This window comes from Arachis ipaensis, chromosome B4 (genome assembly GCF_059453495.1).
Source record: "Arachis ipaensis isolate K30076 ecotype BB chromosome B4, ASM5945349v1, whole genome shotgun sequence".
Classification (NCBI taxonomy): domain Eukaryota; kingdom Viridiplantae; phylum Streptophyta; class Magnoliopsida; order Fabales; family Fabaceae; genus Arachis; species Arachis ipaensis.
Window position 1 is genome coordinate 91,194,824 of NC_142439.1, and position 19,896 is coordinate 91,214,719.

Here is a 19,896-nt window from a genome sequence, read left to right on the forward strand (position 1 = left end):
GCCTTAGACAGATCAGAGACTAAGTTTGCCAAATTAGAAGTATTTTGTTCAGAGTTCTCTATCTGTTGCTGAGTGGATGATGGAAAAGGTTTATTATTGTTAAACCTGTTTCTTCCACCATTATTAAAGCCTTGTTGAGGCTTTTGATCCTTCCATGAGAAATTTGGATGATTTCTCCATGATGAGTTATAGGTGTTTCCATAAGGTTCACCTAAGTAATTTACCTCTGCTATTGCAGGGTTTTCAGGATCATAAGCTTCTTCTTCAGAAGATGCCTCTTGAGTACTGTTGGATGCAGCTTGCATTCCATGCAGACTCTGAGAGATCATATTGACTTGCTGAGTCAATATTTTATTCTGAGCCAATATGGCATTCAGAGTATCAACTTCAAGAACTCCCTTCTTCATAGGCGTCCCATTGTTCACAGGATTCCTTTCAGAAGTGTACATGAACTGATTATTTGCAACCATGTCAATGAGTTCTTGAGCTTCTGCAGGCGTTTTCTTTAGGTGAATGGATCCACCTGCAGAAGTGTCCAATGACATCTTGGATAACTCAGACAGACCATCATAGAATATATCCAGGATGGTCCATTCTGAAAGCATGTCAGAAGGACACTTTTTGGTCAGTCCTTTGTATCTCTCCCAAGCTTCATAGAGGGATTCACCTTCTTTTTGTCTGAAGGTTTGAACATCCACTCTAAGCTTGCTCAGCTTTCGAGGAGGAAAGTACTTGGCTAAGAAAGCCGTGACCAGCTTATCCCAAGAGTTCAGGCTGTCTTTGGGTTGAGAATCCAACCATAATCTAGCTCTGTCTCTTACAGCAAAAGGGAAAAGCATGAGCCTGTAGACTTCAGGATCTACTCCATTAGTCTTAACAGTATCACATATCTGCAAGAACTCAGTTAAGAACTGAAAAGGATCTTCAGATGGAAGTCCATAAAACTTGCAGTTCTGCTGCATCAGAGAAACTAATTGAGGTTTCAGCTCAAAGTTGTTTGCTCCAATGGCAGGAATGGAGATGCTTCTTCCATGTAAATTGGAATTAGGTGCAGTAAAGTCACCAAGCATCTTCCTTACATTATTATTATTTTCGGCTGCCATCTCCTCTTCCTGTTCGAAAATTTCTGAAAGGTTATCTCTGGATTGTTGTATTTTAGCTTCTCTTAGTTTCCTTTTTAGAGTCCTTTCAGGTTCTGGATCTGCTTCCACAAGAATGTTCTTATCCTTGCTCCTGCTCATATGACAAAGAAGAGGGCACAGAAAAATAATAATAATAATAGAGATCCTTTATACCACAGTATAGGGATCCCTGTGTGAGTAGAAGAAGAGGGGGAGACAAAGAATGTAATGTAATGGAAGAAACACAACTGTGAGGAGGGTTGAGATGTGAGATGAGATGTTAGTAAATGAATGAATAAATAGAATAAGATGGGAGAGGGAGAATTTTCGAAAAATATTTTTGAAAAAGAGTTAGTGATTTTCGAAAATGGTTTTTGAAAATGTTAGTATTTTTCGAAAATTTTTAAAATCAAAAATAAAAATAAGAATAATTAGTTAATTAAAAAGAAATTTTTGAAAAAGAGGGAAGATATTTTCGAAAATTAGAGAGAGAGAGTTAGTTAGGTAGTTTTGAAAAAGTTAAGAAACAAACAAAAAGTTAGTTAGTTAATTGAAACAAATTTTGAAAAGATGAGAAGTTAGGAAGTTGGAAAAGATATTTTGAAATTAGATTTTTGAAAAAGATAAGATAATAAGATATTTTGAAAACATATGATAGGAATTAGTTTTGAAAAAGATTTGATTTTTAAAATCACAATTAATGACTTGATTCACAAGAAATCACAAGATATGATTCTAGAACTTAAAGTTTGAATCTTTCTTAACAAGCAAGTAAAAAACTTGAAATTTTTGAATCAAAACATTAATTGTTAATATTATTTTTGAAAATTTTGATAAAGATAAGAAAAAGAGTTTTGAAAAATATTTTAAAAAAGATTTTTGAATTTTTCGAAAATAATGAAAAAGGTATGATTTTTGAAAAAGATTTTAAAAAAGATAAGATTTTCAAATTGAAAATTTGATTTGACTCATAAGAAACAACTAGATTTTAAAAATTTTGAAAAAGTCAATTCAAATTTTCGAATTTGATGATGAGAAAAAGAGAAAGATATTTTTTTTTTTTGATTTTTGAATTTTTAATGAGGAGAGAGAAGAACATGAAAATGATGCAATGCATGAAATTTTTAGATCAAAACAATGAATGCATGCAAGGATGCTATGAATGTCAAGATGAACACCAAGAACACTTTGAATGTCAAGATGAACATCATAGACACAATTTTGAAAAATTTTTAATGCAAAGAAAACATGCAAGACACCAAACTTAGAATTCTTTAATGCTTACGCACTAAGAATTCAAGAATGCATATGAAAAACACCATACAACACAAAACAAAAAATCATCAAGATCAAACAAGAAGACTTACCAAGAACAACTTGAAGATCATGAAGAACACTATGAATGCATGAAAGTTTCGAAAAATGCAAGATGCACATGCAAATGACACCAAACTTATGACATGACTCATGACTCAAACAAGAAACACAAAAAATGTTTTTGATTTTTTTATTTTCTAATTTTTTTTTGGATTTTTTCGAAAATTATATGAAAAAGAAAAAATAAGGATTCCGAAATTTTTTTTTTTAACATGAATTCCAGGAATCTTGCATTCTTAGTCTAAAGCTTCAATCCAGGAATTAGACATGGCTCACTAGCCAGCCAAGCTTTCAATGAAAGCTCTGGTCCAAAACACTAGACATGGCCAATGGCCAGCCAAGCTTCAGCAGGTGAATCAGGAACAGCAGCAGGTGGATTAGCAACAACTAGCTTGCTCTTGATAACAAATTGCTGCCTCAGTCCAAATAAATTTAGACATGGCTTTACAGCCAGCCAGGCTTCACATGCTTCATGAAACACTAGAATTCATTCTTAAAAATTTTGAATAAAATTTTTGAAAACACATTTTTTTTTTCGAAAACAAAGGAGAAAATTTTGAAAGATTTTTGAAAACAAAACAAAAAGAAAATTACCTAATCTGAGCAACAAGATGAACCGTCAGTTGTCCAAACTCAAACAATCCTCGGCAACGGCGCCAAAAACTTGGTACGCGGAATCGTGATTACACTTTAATTATGTAAAATTCATTGCTCTTTCTTTCCCTGAAAATGGCGCCAAAAACATGATGCCAAGACCATGGTTCACAACTCCGTGTAACTAACCAGCAAGTGCACTGGGTCGTCCAAGTAATACCTTACGTGAGTAAGGGTCGAATCCCACAAAGATTGTTGGTATGAAGCAAGCTATGTTCACCTTGCAAATCTCAGTTAGGCAGATATAAATTGATAATGGTGTTTTCGAATAATAATTAATAGAATAGGGATAGAAATACTTATGTAATTCATTGGTGAGAATTTCAGATAAGCGAATAGAGATGCTTTCGTTCCTCTGAACCTCTGCTTTCCTGCTATCTTCATCCAATCAGTCTTACTCCTTTCCATGGCTGGCTTTATGTGATACATCACCACTGTCAATGGCTACTTTCGGTCATCTCTCGGGAAAATGATCCAATGCCCTGTCACAGCACGACTAATCGTCTGGAGGCATCACCCTTGTCAATGGCTTCATCTTATCCTCTCAGTGAAAATGGTCAACGCACCCTGTCACGGCACGGCTATTCATCTGTCGGTTCTCGATCATGCTGGAATAGGATTTACTATCCTTTTGCGTCTGTCACTAACGCCCTGCAATCGCGAATTTGGAGCTCGTCACAGTCATTCATTCATTGAATCTTACTCGGAATACCACAGACAAGGTTTAGACTTTCCGGATTCTCTTGAATGCCGCCATCATTCTAGCTTACACCACGAAGATTCTGGTTAGGAGATCTAAGAGATACCCATTCAGTCGAAGGTAGAACGGAAGTGGTTGTCAGGCACGCGTTCATAAGGAATGATGATGATTGTCACGTTCATCACATTCAGGTTGAAGTGCGAATGAATATCTTAGAAGCGAAATAAGATGAATTGAATAGAAAACAGTAGTACTTTGCATTAATCTTTGAGGAACAGCAGAGCTCCACACCTTAATCTATGGAGTGTAGAAACTCTACCGTTGAAAATACATAAGTGAAAGGTCCAGGCATGGCCGAATGGCCAGCCCCCAAAACGTGATCACAGGATCAATAATACAATCCAGGATTGTCAAAAAGACTAGTAAAATGTCCTATTTATAATAAACTAGCTACTAGGGTTTACATGAGTAAGTAATTGATGCATAAATCCACTTCCGGGGCCCACTTGGTGTGTGCTTGGGCTGAGCTTGAGTGTTGCACGTGTAGAGGTCCTTCTTGGAATTGAACGCCAGCTTTTGTGCCAGTTTGGGCGTTCGACTCTGGTTTTGGCTCCTTTTCTGGCGCTGGACGCCAGATTTGGGCAGAAAGCTGGCGTTGAACGCCAGTTTACGTCGTCTATTCTTGGCCAAAGTATGGACTATTATATATTTCTGGAAAGCCCTGGATATCTACTTTCCAACGCAATTCGAAGCGCGCCATTTCGAGTTCTGTAGCTCCAGAAAATCCACTTTGAGTGCAGGGAGGTCAGAATCCAACAGCATCAGCAGTCCTTCTTCAACCTCTGAATCTGATTTCTGCTCAAGTCCCTCAATTTCAGCCAGAAAATACCTGAAATCACAGAAAAACACACAAACTCATAGTAAAGTCCAGAAATGTGAATTTAACATAAAAACTAATGAAAACATCCCTAAAAGTAACTAGATCCTACTAAAAACATACTAAAAACAATGTCAAAAAGCGTATAAATTATCCGCTCATCACTGACCTGTAGCTTTGTCTTGATCCAGCAGTGAATTTGGTTTTCACTTTGTCGACCTTTGTCGATATCGAATTCGGTTTTCATCGTGGTCGGGCGATGAATTTGTTTTTCACCTTTGCTGACCTGTAGAGAGGCTTTGTAGCAAAAATCTGAAAAATTTCATTCCAAATAGAAAGTAGACAAATCGGAAAACTATATACATGTGGATGTTTTACCCTTCTAAGTCAGGCAGTTTATAGATCTTGGTTTGATGCCTCGTCAAAAAACCTTTTCAGGAAAAAGAGTGCACCTTGACCTAAGATCTTTATTACCTCCTAACTATAATACCTTCTTAGGTTGCAGGCGTGCCATTACCTTGGTAGCTCTCGCCCCTCGAGTTCGGACACCCTGTAGTAGCCTTTTCCCAATACCTCTGTGACTCAGTAAGGTCCTTTCCAGTTAGCCGCCAGTTTTCCCTTTCCGGGCCGACTTGTTCTGATGTCATTTCGGATTAGGATGAGGTCATTATTGGCGAAAATTCGCTGTACTACCTTTTGATTGTAACTTGAGGCCATTCGACGTTTTAATGCCTCCTCCCTGATCCGAGCTCTTTCTCGTATTTCAGGAAGTAAGTCGAGCTCTTCCTTTTGAAGTTAGGTATTAGCCTCTTCATTGTAGAAGATTGTTCTGGGGGACCCTTCTTCAACTTCCACTGGGATCATTGCCTCCATTATGTAAGCTAGTCGGAAGGGTGATTCCCTCGTCGTGGAGTGTGGAGTTATCCGATATGCCCATAGGACTTGTGAGAGTTCTTCAGCCCAGACTCCCTTTGCATCCTGCAATCTCCGTTTTAGCCCGGCTAATATGACTTTATTGGCGGCTTCTACCTGTCCATTATCCTGGGGATGTTCTACAGAAGTGAATCGGTATTTTATTTTCATGTCGGCCACCAATTTTTAAAAGCCTGCGTCTGTGAATTGAGTGCCATTGTCTGTATTAATGGAGTAAGGAACCCCAAACCTTGTGATAATGTTTCTGTATAGGAATTTTTGACTTCTTTGAGCAGTGGTGTTAGCTAGGGGTTCTGCTTCAATCCACTTCGTAAAGTAGTCTACCCCTATGATGAGGAACTTGACCTGTCTTGATCCTTGAGGGAAGGGCCCAAGGAGGTCGAGTCCCCATTTTGCAAATGGCTAGGGTGAAGTTACGCTGATGAGCTCCTTTGGTGGGGCGATGTGAAAATTAGCATGTTTCTGACATGGTGGACATGTCTTTACGAACTTTATTGCTTCTTTTTGTAAAGTCGGCCAATAGAATCCAGCTCGGAGTACTTTTTTGGCGAGAGCTTGTGCTTTGAGATAGTTGCCACAGATGCCACTATGTACTTCTTCTTAAACTTCCTTTGTGTTGGAAGTCGGCACACATTTTAACAGGGGTGTTGAAATCCCTCTCTTGTATAGAGTATTGTTTATGATGGTATAGTATTGTGCCTCCCGTTTTAACCTCTTCGCCTCCTTCTTATCTGTAGGGAGTGTTTCTGTTTTGAGGTAGTTAATTATAGGAGTCATCCATCCTTGATCCAGACCTGTTATGGTTAGGATCTTTTCTTCTTCTGAGATTGACGGGTTCTGTAGTATTTCCTGGATGAGGCTTCTATTATTGCCCTCTGGTTTGGTGCTGGCTAGTTTTGAGAGTGCATCAACTCAAGCATTCTGTTCCCAAGGTATGTGGTGGACCTCATATTCCCCAAGATGTCCGAGCTGTTCCCTACTTTTGTCCAAGTACTTTTTCATGGTGGGATCCTTGGCTTGGTAGCTCCCTGCTATTTGTGAAGTGACTACTTGTGAGTCGCTGAAGATGATAAGCTTTTGAGCTCCAACCTCCTTAGCCAGCTTCAAACCAGCTAGTAATGCCTCATATTCGGCCTGATTGTTTGAAGCAGGGAACCCGAATTTGAGGGAAAGTTCAATTTGGGTTCCCTGATCACTTTCTATTATCACGCCTGCACCACTTTCGGTTTTGTTTGAAGAGTTGTCTATGTAGATATTCCATTCTGTGGGAGTTCCCGGAGTGTCAGTGTACTCAGCAATGAAGTCGGCCAAATATTGGGACTTGATGGCCATTCGAGCTTCGTATTGAAGATCGAACTCAGATAGCTCGACTGCCCATTGTAGAATTCTTCCTGCTAAGTCTGTCTTCTAGAGAATGCCTTTCATGGGCTAGTTAGTCCGAACTTTGATGGTGTGAGCTTGAAAATAGGGGCAAAGTCGTCGGGAAGTTAGTATGAGGGCGTAGGTGAACTTTTCTATCTTTTGATGGTTCAATTCGGCCCCTTGTAGGGCTTTGCTGATGAAGTAGATGGGTAGTTGCCCACTTTCGTCTTCTCTGACTAGTGCTAAGGCTATTGCCCGACTTCCCACTGTGAGGTATAATATGAGTGCTTCCCCTTCCCGTGGTCGAGTGAGAATGTGTGGTTGTCCAAGGAACCTTTTGAAATCCTGGAAAGCTTGCTCGCATTCTGTGGTTCATTCAAACCCCTTTTCCTTTCTTAGGGTGGCATAAAAGGGGAGAGATCTTATGGCCGATCCGGCTAGAAATCTGGACAAGGCTGCCAATCTTCCATTGAGTTTTTGTACTTCTTTGACGCAGGTTGGGCTTTTCATGTTGGGTATAGCCCGACATTTATCCGGGTTTGCCTCAATTCCTTGTTGTGTTAGCATGAAACCCAAGAACTTGCCGGCTTCTACTGCAAAGGTACACTTTGCGGGATTTAGTCGCATGTCATGCTTTCTTATGGTGTTGAACGCTTTGGTGAGGTCGGATAGTAGCGACTCTTCACTCTGTGTTTTTACCAACATGTCATCTACATATACCTCCTTGAGTTTCCCGATATGGTCTGCGCAGACTTTGTTTATTAATCTTTGGTAAGTAATCCCTGCGTTTTTTAGTCCGAATGGCATGACGACATAACAATAGTTCGCTCTTGGAGTTAGGAATGCAGTTTTTTCCTGATTTAGTGGATATATTGGGATTTGATTGTATCCTGAGTAAGCATCCATGAACGAGAGGTACTTGTATCTGGAGGAAGCATCCACTAGAGTATCAATATTTGGGAGTGGATAGGGATCTTTTGGGCAAGCTTTGTTGAGGTCGGTGTAATCGGTGCACATCCGCCATTTCCCATTTGACTTTTTTACCAAGACAACGTTGCCTAGCCGTAGGGGGGACTTGACTTCTCTTATGAATCATGCCTCCAGTAGAGCTTGTACCTGTTCTTCCACAGCTTGGGATCTTTCCGGTCCGAGCTTCCTATGCTTCTGCTGTACTGGCCGAGATCCTGGGTATACTGCCAGTTTATGGCACATTAGTTTGGGGTCTATGCCCGGCACGTCTGCGGCCGTCCATGTGAAGAGGTCGACATTGTCCCTTAGGAATTGTATCAAGGGCTCCTTTATCTCTTTCTTTAGGGTTGCCCCAATATTTGTTGTTTTGTCTAGGGTATCTCCGATCTGGACTTCTTCAATTTCGCCCTCGGGTTGTGGGCGAAGTTCTTCCCTTCCTTGAACTCTGCCGAGTTCGATGGTATGGATTTTTTCCCCTTTGCCTCTGAGGTTCAGACTTTCATTGTAACAGCGTCGCGCTATTTTCTGATTCCTTTTATCGTAGCAATCCTTTCTAGGGTTGGGAATTTCATGCATAGATGTGGAGTTGAAACTACTGTTGTAAGCTGGTTTAATGTTTCCCGACCTATCAGGGCGTTGTAGGCTGAGCTTACGTTGACTACAATGTAGTCTATGTTGAGTGTCCTTGATCGAATTTCTTTTTCAAAGGTTGTGTGTAGTGAGATGTATCCAAGCGGTTGGATTGGGGTGTCTCCTAATCCAAACAAGCTGTTCGGATATGCTCTTAGTTCTTTCTCCTGCAGGCTGAGTTTATCGAAGGCAAATTTAAACAAGATATCTGCCGAGTTTCCTTGGTCCACCAATGTGCGGTGGAGGTTTGCATTGGCCAATATGATAGTGATGACCATAGGATCGTCATGTCCTGGGATGATGCCTGCCGCGTCTTCTTGGGTGAAAGTAATAGTAGGGAGGTCGGGTGATCCTTCTCCTCCTTCGACATGATATATTTCCTTGAGGTGCCTTTTGTGAGATGATTTTGAGATCCATTCTCCTGCGAATCCTCTATTTATCATGTGAACATGTCTCTTTGGGGTGTGAGGTGGTCACTCTCTTCGTCCCTTCTTCTTTTTCGAGGCTCATCCGATTTGTTGACTAAATACCGATCTAGTCGTCCTTCTCTTACCAATTTCTCAATAACATTTTTCAAGTCGAAGCATTCATTGGTAGGATATCCGTAGATTCGGTAATATTCACAGTATTCTGTCCAATTTCCTCCTCTTTTCTTACTTTTGAGTGGACGAGGTGGCGGGATGTTTTCAGTATGGCATACTTCTCGGTAAACATCCACAAAAGACACCCGGAAAGGGGTATAATTGTTGTAATTTTTAGGCTTCTCGCTGTATTGATCTTCTTTTTTCTTGGATTCTTTATCCTTATCCTGGGAGGAGTAGGAGAATCCGGATTTTGTGGTTTGTCCTAGCCGAGAGTTTTCCTCCATGTTGATGTACTTCTCAGCTCGTTCCTGTACTTCATTCAGAGATGTTGGATATTTCTTTAATATAGAGTGACTAAAAGATCCTTCTCGCAGGCCATTGATGAGTCCCATAATGGCTGCTTCGGTTGGTAGGCTTTGTATGTCCAGGCAAGCTTTGTTGAACCTCTCCATGTAGCTGTGAAGACTCTCCCGATCTCCTTGCTTGATCCCTAGTAGGCTTAGGGCATGTTTGGCTTTGTCCTTCTGGATGGAAAATCTGGCAAGAAATTTCTCAGCCAAGTCATCGGAACTTGTGATGGATCTGGGGAACAGAGTGTCGAACCATTTAATTGCTGTCTTTGTCAGGGTTGTTGGGAAAGCTTTGCATCGAATGGCGTCAGAGGCGTCTGAGATACATTCTACTCCTGAAATTGCCGAGATGATGGCTGGGATCCGATGTGCCGTCGTACGGAGTCATGTCAGGGGCTTTGAAGTCTTTTGGGATTTTGGCCTTCATGATTTCTTTGGTAAATGGGTCTTGATCCTTGCTGGGGCTATCTTCATGACTGGATCGGGTATCCTTAGTTTTGAGATCGGCTTCAAGCTTTAGGAGCTTGTCCTCTACTTCTCGGCGTCGCCTAGTTTCCCTTCGTAGGTCTCTTTCGGCTTCCAGTTGATATTCGACCTCTTTTTCGAGCTATTTGAGGTGATCTTATTGAGCTTGAAGCACCTCCATGACTCCTGTGCTTGGCGAATTCTTGTCTTTGTTAGGCTGAGAAGTATCATTTGGTGTGACGTCCGTCTTTTTATGTGGCATTCTGTTCTCCAAATCAGAATTGTGGTAGTTGTCAAGGTTGTCCGCCATGATGATGGGATGACTTCCAGGTCTCCGGCAATGGCGCCAATGTTCCAAGGGTTACCTGAAACTGTAGGTCGATCTCGGACGAGATCTTCCGTACTGGTTGGAGCGGTTGTGTCTGACTTGATGGTAGTGGCCGGAGCCACCGTGTCCGATTTGTTGGACTGGGTGATGTTACTGATCCTTCGTCACTGGAGGGTGGTGGTACCTGCAAGGGACTCCGATGCTTAAGTTAGCAAGGGTATTATGCAAGTTTTTAGTAGAATCAGAGTATGAGTTATACTTGGGTACTCTAGTGTATTTATAATGTTGTAGAGCGATCTTTCCTGGAGATGAGATAGTTATCTTATCTTATCTTTGAGTGAAGTCATCTTATCTTCTAAGGGAACCGCCTTTATCTTTCCTGGCTTGGACTGCCTTTGGAATCGGGTCGTGTTCCTCTTGTTTGGGCCCTTTTTGGGCTTTCCTGGTGATTTGGCTGAACTCTTTGAGAAGAGGTCGGGTAGTTCTGACCTGAAGAGGTCGGTCGACTCAGCCAGCAGGATGTTGGGAAGACGAGAAATAACCATGGAGGAGGAAAGAGGGTTGTTGGTGCTGAAGAAGAAGAGGAATACTTTGATATAACCATGGAGGAGGATATGAAAAACCATCATGAAGAAGAGGTGAATAACCATGCCAGAAGAGGTGGAGCTAACCCAGCTGGACAAGAGAGAAGAGTCCTGGGATCGTACATCAATCGAAATCTAGGAAATTGTGGTAGCAGCATTGAGAGGCCAACTATCCATGCTAACAACTTTGAATTGAAGCCTTAGCTCATAACTCTTGTCCAAAACAACTGTTCTTTTGGAGGAAGTGCCCAAGAAGATCCTAATGATCATCTCACTAAATTCCAAAGGATATATGACATGGTTAAATCTAATGGTGTTCATCCTGACACCTATAGATTGTTATTGTTTCAATTTTCCTTGAGGGACAAGGCATCAAAATGGTTGGAGTCATTCCCGAAGGAAAGCTTGACAACCTGGGAAGATGTAATGAGCAGATTCTTGACGAGGTTCTACCCGCCACAAAGAGTGAACAGGCTGAGAATTAAGGTGCAAACATTCAGACAGCAGGATGGTAAAACTCTTTATGAAGCCTGGGAGAGATTCAAGGATTTGACAAAGAAATGCCCCCTTGACATGTTTAATGAGTGGGTGCAAATTCACACTTTTTATGAAGGGCTGAATTATGAATCAAGGAAAGCTGTAGATCACTCATCTAGAGGTTCCCTAAACAAGAAGAAGAACATTGACGAGGCCATTGGTGTTATAGAGACAGTGGCTGACAATGAGTATTTTTATGCCTCTGATAGAAGCAACAATAGGGGAGTCTTGGAATTGAATCAAATGGATACAATCCTGGCTCAGAACAAGATGATCACCAAGAAATTTGCCGAATTGACCAAGCAAATGGAGAAGAACCAGGCTGCAGCTATCCATACTCAATCATTACCTCAAGAAGAATTAGAGACAGAAGAAAGACCTAACTGGGAGGAAGCTAAGTACCTTGGAAACTCATCTAGGCAAGCCAATGATCCATACTCTAAAACTTATAATCCTGGTTGGAGAAATCACCCAAACTTTGGGTGGGGGAACCAAAAAAACCAAGGCCAAGACCACAGACCATACAATCCACCCCAGTACAACAACTCCACTCACCAAAACTCTAACCAAAAACCATACCAGACCACACAAAACACTTATTCACATCCACCATACCAAAGCCATAAAAACCACTCTCAACACCCCAATTTCAACCAACCACCACCACATGATGATGATAGAATGACCAGGATGGGAGCTATGCTTGCAAACCTTTACAAAGAGTGTGAGGACATCAAGAAATTCCAAGAAGAAGAGAGAGGTAATATGAAAAGCCGAGGGGAGGTTCTTAAGAATCTTGAAGCTCAAGTAGGACATCTTTCACAGTGGATTCCGAAGCTCACTGATAGTTTCCCTAGTGACACTGAGAAGAATCTAAGAGAGGAAATGAAGAAGGTGAGATGGGAAGAGTGTAAGGCAGTGACTCTTGCAAATGAAGAAATACTGGAAGAAGACACCAGCGAACCAACAGAGCACAACCAAGGAAGCCCCCGGAGCAATATGGAGAAAAAAGAACAAGGAACTGGATCTGTACAGGGAAAAGACTCAACAAGGAAGGAAACTTTGAAGCCTTATGTGCCAAAGGCACCGTTTCCCCAGAGACTCAAGGGAGGGGAGAAAGAAAAGTCATATTCAAGATTCCTAGACATGTTTGCATCTCTCAGTGTCAACATTCCCTACCTCAAAATCCTTAAACAGATGCCTACTTGTATCAACTGGATGAAGGAGCTACTAGCCAGGAAGAGCAACCTGAAAGGTGGCCAAATAGTGGTGATGAACAAGGAATGCAGTGCTCTCATTCAGAAGGACGTACACCTGAAAAGAAAAGATCCAAGGAGCTTTCGTATTCCCTGTGTCATAGGAGAAACAAAAATTGGCAGAGGATTTTGTGATCTAGGAGTGATAAACCATTATTTTATGAGTTATATTATGTTTAATTGTGTGGTTTTATCAAGTCTTCACCCACTTATTCATATAATTTTCATGTATATACAATTCCTTCGCAAAAATTGTCCATGATTGAAAACTTGCTTCCTAGAGACCTTTTAATTATGTATTTTTATTCTCCTTTATACCATTCGATGCCGTGATCCGTGTGTTAAGTGTTTCAGACCTCATAGGGCAGGAATAGCTTACAGAATGGAGAGGAAGCTTGTAAAAATGGAAGGAACACAAGAAAATAAGTAGATGACTAGCGAACACTGACACGAGCACATGGCTCACGCGAACGCGCGAAATAGAGAAATCGAAGCGACGCGAACGCGAACCTGACGCAAACGCGTGCCTGACACAAACGCGTGCCTGACGCAAACGCGTGGATTGGAGTCTGCACGAATGATGCGAACGCGTGACAAGAAAAATCGCTGAATGACGCGAACGCGTGAACGACGCGTACGCGTGACCTGCGCGATCTGCAGAAATTACAAAATACGCTAGAGACAATTGCGGCCCGCGTTTTAACCTAATTTTCGGCCCAGAAAATAGAATAAAGTGAGGGAACATGCAGAAACTCATTACGCATCCACACACATTCAGATTCATCACATTAGGATTACTTCAGTTTCAGATTTGAATTTTTAGATTCGCATTACATTGATAGTTTATGCTTTTGCTTGGATTTTAGATGCTGAGAGTTATTACCTCCGTTGAAAACATTACTTTAGTTTGTTTCCTTATTCCCTTATTTTTAATTAGTTATTCATTGACTCTGTTCAGATAATTATGTTGCATTTTGAATTTATTAATATATAGAGTTATTTTTATTTTAATTAATTTTAATTCTCCATTTTATTTTATTTAATTATGTCTTCTTATATTTTTATGATTATTAATTCCATGTCAATGGAGTAGAAATTCTACTTGACATGGGGGTTGATTAAGAGGAGACACTTGAGTTGAAATGCTCAAGTGCTTGGTTAAATTGGACGTTGTTAGCTAATTTCATACCTACTAACACTAGACCTCCTCAAGGGAGAGGACTAGGATTTGTGGGTGAGAGTTAGTTTAATCACCATACTTTCTCTTACTTAGTAAGGGTTAACCAAGTGAGAACAGCAACCTCTTTACACTACACTTGAGAAGATCCCAACAAGGATAGAAATTCTAGTTAATTATTCCCCCAGTCAAGGCCTTTTAATTAGAGTATCAATAATTATTCTTAGTTTATTTTTATTGCTTTAATTTTTAATCATTTTAATTACTCATTATCAAAACTCAAATTTTCTGAAAACCCCTAGTTAATAAAATAGCACTCTTTCCTGCAACTCGTTGGGAGACGACCTGGGACTCATACTCCCAGTATTTTTATTTCTAAAATTTATGACAACCCTTTTTAAATTGGTAAGGCAGATCATAGCTGGTTGAGAGCTATACGTGCAACGCAGTTCTCTTAATTGAAATCTCTTAATTGGTTAACTTCTGCCACGCATCAATTTTTGGCACCGTTGCCGAGGAAGTTACAATAGTGTGCGAAATTATTAATTAGTGTATATATTATTTTTATTTGCATATTTTATTTTTATTTCTGTTACCATAAGCTACATGTCTTTCTCATTGAATGACGCGTTCATTGCCTGATCCGAGTTTAGTCCCATTTGATCCTGAAATTGAAAGAACTCTTTCATATATTAGACGAACTCTATGTCGATTAGCCTCTGAGGGTGGTGAAGTGATAATTATCGATTCACCAGTCTCCTTTGAGGGCGAATCTAAACCACCATCTGAGAGCGAGACAAGATCATTTACTACTGATTCAGTTGATTCACGTGCAGGTGACATGACAGAACCTAGGGGGATTACTCTCTAGGAGGCAGGAGCCCCAGACTTCACCCTGCAACCGTATCAAGTGCATCACCCAAATCTGGCTGCAGATTTTTTATGACAAGTCATCTTAGCCTATTTTAGCTAGTCTTTTTCTTTTGTTTTCATTAGAATTATGCACTTTCTTGAGCCACAAGCAAGCCAATTGGGTAGATTTTCATGTTTCCTTTGATTTAATCAACCATGTATGAATTCATGCTATTTCATGAGGTTTTATACTATAATTGTCACATATTATGAAAGAATAAATATCTCATGATTTTAAGCATAGCTTTGATGTGTTTGGTTGATTAATGATAGGTGAAGAAAGCTTGGAGAAAGGTTGAAGCAAGAAGGAATAGCTAGGAGTAAAGAGAAGACAATGGAATAAGTGAAATTGAACCAGGAAGCAAAAAGCTGGACCTAAAGTTAGCCTCAAACTTTTGCACAAACTTTTGGGTGAAAAGTTAGCCCCAACGTTAGCCCCTAACTTTTGGGCTAACGTTGGAACTTGAAAATCACTCCCTGGGTACCAAAAGTTTGCGCCAACGTTAGCCCTAACTTTGAGGCTAACGTTGGCACATGAAAATCACCCCTGGGCACCAAAAGTTTGCGCCAACGTTAGCCCCTAACTTTGAGGCTAACGTTGGCATGAGAAAAACACTCCCTGGGCACCAAAAGTTTGCGCCAACGTTAGCCCCTAACTTTGAGGCTAACGTTGGCACATGAAAACTACAAGGGGAGGAGCAAAAGTTTGCGCCAACGTTAGCCCCTAACTTTTGGGCTAACGTTGGTGCCACAAGTGCACCAAGGAAGGCCAATGTTGGTGCAAAAGTTAGACCCCTAACTTTTGCACCAACGTGAGCATCAGCAAGTTGTGTTGGCCGATATGAAAAGTTGGACCAAAAGTTAGACCCTAACTTTTGCTCCAACTTTTGGTCCAACTTTGCAAAACTCCAACCCGGTTCATTTGGTTCACATTGGTTCTTCTCCAAACTCCAAGAGCAATCAACCAAGGCCTCTTTCAACCCAATTCCACCAAGAGCAAAGGCCCAACTCAAGGCTTGAAGATCATTTGAAGAAAGTGTATAAATAGGATAGAATTCAAGTTCTTCGGGGAGCTTTCCTTTTTGAATTTTCATAATAGTTTTCGGAGAGCTTTGGATATTGAGTGATCTTTAATTTCTTAGTCTTGGGGAAGGAGAATTCACTTCTCTTCCTCTCAGTTTTATTGCTTTCAATTTCAATTACAATTGTCTTGGATCTTGGGTTGGAGAATTGAAGAAATTCTGTTTCAATCTCAACTTTGGATCTCTCTGCTTTATTTACTGCTTGATTGAATTTAATTTCTGTTAATTGCTCTTCATCTACTTTCCTTGCAATTTACAATTCCCTTGCGATTGTTCTTGTTGGATCTAGGAAGGCATTGAGATCTAGACTTGGTTTTCTAGTCTCTGGATCCTGAGATCTGATTTCCCAATTTACATTTTGTTTCTTGCTTTTAATGTTCATTTACTTTACTGCTTCAGGATCCGATTCAACCCAAACACTCTTTTACTTTTCTGTTTGATGCAATTTACCTTTCTTTGTTTAATTTCCGCAAATCCAACTCCCAATCCCCTTTACATTTCGAGCCATTTACATTTCTTGCACTTTAAGATTCCGCAATTTACATTTCTTGCACTCTAAGTTTCTGCCATTTAATTTCTTGTTCTTTAAGATTCAGCAATTTAATTTCCTGCTCTCTTTAATTTCATGCAATTTAAATTCTGCAAATCACAAATCACCCAACCAAATCTTGATTCACTTGACTAAATCAACCACCAAACTAAAATTGCTCAATCCTTCAATCCCTGTGGGATCGACCTCACTCCCATGAGTTTTTATTACTTGATGCGACCCGGTGCACTTGCTGGTTAGATTTGTGTGTTTTGGGAGAAATTTATTTTTCCACCAAAATATCTCATCAAGTTTTTGGCGCCGTTGCCGGGGATTGATTAGATTGACAATGATTAAGTGAGGTGGTGATCTAGATCAAGCACTTTCTCTTTATTTTTCTCTAATTTCGACTAACCCACTAACTGTTTGAATTTTTGCCTGAGATGACTGAAACTTCGCTTTAGCAACAAAGTGAAGTTTTCCGGGAAATTTCTGGCTCTACGCAATGCTCTTACTTACACAAGAGAAGCAATTTCTGCCACTAATCTCCCAAGTCCATCAACTGTTTGATACTTTGTGCCAGCTAACCTTCTGAATCACATTCTGAGCTTGAAAATATTCAATCATCACTTGAATTTTTGTGACTGTGCAGATCATGGAGGGGAACTCAACAAATTCTAGCAATCATGAGAGTAATATCCCCACCTTGGATGATAATGTAACCCATAGTTCGAAGCAACTATCCATAGCCATGAATGATGTTGCCCAATGGTTTGAAGCTTTTCCACAAGGAAGCATTATCGGATGGGAAGAACTGATGAATGGGCTCCTAGTCAAATTGAACCCATCACAAAGAATTGTTAAGCCAGAGGCAGAAGTGCATCCATTCACACAAGAGAAAGAAATTGAAGGTGCTCGTGCAGTAATAAGCCAAAACAAGCAGATACATCAGCAAACTCTACAACAACTGGACATGATGGCTAGGAAAATCACTGAGTTGAGACATGCTGTAATACATACATACAACCTGACTCAAAGCTCATATGGGAGTAATCAAGCTGAACACAGTTTTGGGGTCATTAACCATGAGCAACAGAGTTATGAGCAACTACAATCTCCGAGCAATCACTCTAGCATGCTCCAACACAGGCCTCAGAATGATGTGTACAATCCACCTTGGAGAACTCATTCTAATGGGAGGGGGGTTGAGAACCAAAACCAAAAACCAAAGGGACTTCAACTGCAACAGTCCCAGCTTCAAAAACCAACTTAAAATACACCCCCACAACAACAATCACACACACTTCCAACCCCGTCCTACCTCACCATTCGCTCAAAATGACCTTCATCAACCACCACAATTGACACAGCCACAACCACTTCCAACCTTTCAAAGAATCTATATTCTAGAAATGCTGATGGAGAGGTCCATAAAAATTCAAGAAATGATGGTAATAGAGCGGGAAGAAATAAAGAAACATCAAGAGATGATAAGCAAGAACCAGGAGGCTTCACTCAGAAGACTTGAAAGGTAGATGGAACAACTTGTTCAAAACCTTGCTGAATTGAGTGAGAAGGAGGGGACTCTGAACCCAAAGAGCCATGAAAAGGATGCTGTGTTGAAAGAGAAGGGAGTCATGGAGGAAAGTAAGATGGCTATGGAAAGAGAAACAGAGGGAAGGAAGCCCATAGCGAGAGGAGGAAACCTAAGGCAACAGAAGCCTCAACTTCCATGAGCACAGAGTGAAGGATGTCAAGCTAGTGACAATAAAAGAGCGCTTGTTGGGAGGCAACCCAACCGGAGGTAACTATCTTTTCATATCTATTTTAATAAAAAGGTTAATTAGTTCTATCTATAATGCAAGAAGCTAAGTTTGGTGTTGCACACCAAAATAATTTAAAGGAGAATGCAGGATTCTAAGTTTGGTGTTTCACCAAAATCCCATTATAAAACACATTCTCACCTTCTGCATAATGCTGGCTTCAAGCATATTGGATGAACTAGTTAACTATTCTGCTGTTTCCTAGTTTTCAGTTTTATTGCTTTTGAAAAAGAAGAAGAAAAGAAAAAAGTTATTACACATGGTTAATTTGATGCATGAAACCCGTTGGCAAGGTACTAAGTTTGGTGTTCTCACACCAAAGTAAGTTCAAAAGCCCATAAATAAATCAGCCAGACTAACCATTGTTTCCAAGTGCTTGGGGAACGAGCAACTTTCAATATCATTGCAGAGGTCTATACAAGCTTTTGGAAGGATTAAGAATCATCAATCAAAGAAACAAAAGATGAACCTAAAGGCCAGCAATGATGATGATGAGAAGAAGGAAAGCAAGCGAACTCCAAAAGGTTGTATTGTTAAGTGATTATCTTACATCAAACACTGCTATGATTGAGAGTGGTTTAGTTTCCCTGATTATCTGTCTGCATAGCATAGTTTTTCTGTAATTCAATAAGCAAGATGCTTGATTATTCACAACATTTTTCTCTTCAAAACTTGTTTGTACTCAATGATTCAAGAATTGCATCACATGAAAGTTCTTTAAAAAGAAGGATTGAGGAATTAAACAATTTTGAGGCAAGCAAAAGATTAGGAGAAGTGGTGGTTCTAGTTGTATGATTATGTATTGAGGTTGCATGCTTGTGAAAACTTGCATGGGAGCTCATAGGCAGGACATGAAGTTCAAAGAAGTATTGTGGAGATTCTCAAAAATTTATTGATCCAAGAAGAAGCAAACAAAACAAAAGAAAATAAAGAAAATACAAAAGCAAAAAGAACATGGCCCAAGGCTCTGAGCATCAATTACTAGGCAGAGAAAGAAAGAAGAAACAAAACTCAAAGAGTTGTTAGCCTAGTAAATGCTTGTGGTTGAGCTGTGTCAAGGAAAGAGGCTTGAGCAAGTAAATCCTTAGGGGTGCTTTAACACCTAATACCTTAAAACCAACTGGTTTAGGAGTATTGATTGAAAGCTTATCTAAAGAGCCGCTTTGAGACATGACACTTAGAGTCGAGGCCAAAGCACAGAAACTATAAGCTGCTTCAAGGTGATTACATATAAAGAGATCTCCATGATACCATTTGGATGAAAATCCTGAGACCTAAGACTCCCAATATGTGAGGACTAGTAAGCACTGAAGCCCTTGCAAGAGCACATGATTTAGAGTTCACCCCACTTTACCTGATCACTTCACTCACTGGACTTTACAAGTTATTCTTCAATCCATCTTAATTGAAAGAACCTTGGAGCATAAATTTATTTCTTGCTTGAGGACAAGCAAGCTTTAAGTTTGGTGTTGTGATGACAAGTCATCTTAGCCTATTTTAGCTAGTCTTTTTCTTTTGTTTTCATTAGAATTATGCACTTTCTTGAGCCACAAGCAAGCCAATTGGGTAGATTTTCATGTTTCCTTTGATTTAATCAACCATGTATGAATTCATGCTATTTCATGAGGTTTTATACTATAATTGTC

The 19,896-nt window shown here is 40.2% G+C and overlaps 1 protein-coding gene and 2 non-coding genes across 3 annotated transcripts; 2 read left to right on the forward strand and 1 right to left on the reverse strand.

Annotated features, from left to right (window-relative positions):
• The first annotated feature begins 599 nt into the window (after window positions 1-599).
• LOC148568340 (small nucleolar RNA R71) lies at window positions 600-707 on the forward strand. Its single transcript, XR_015883021.1, has one exon. It is a non-coding gene; the product is annotated as a small nucleolar RNA R71 (small nucleolar RNA).
• A 10,524-nt stretch (window positions 708-11,231) lies between these two features.
• LOC107636610 (uncharacterized) lies at window positions 11,232-14,749 on the forward strand. Its single transcript, XM_088484682.1, has 3 exons — window positions 11,232-11,890; window positions 12,092-12,779; window positions 14,741-14,749. Exons 1-3 carry the CDS (start codon window positions 11,232-11,234, stop codon window positions 14,747-14,749), a joined length of 1,356 nt encoding a protein of 451 aa, XP_088340808.1.
• Window positions 11,406-11,509, reverse strand: LOC148568341 (small nucleolar RNA R71). The gene has a single exon (XR_015883048.1). It is a non-coding gene; the product is annotated as a small nucleolar RNA R71 (small nucleolar RNA).
• Window positions 14,750-19,896: the final 5,147 nt, after the last annotated feature.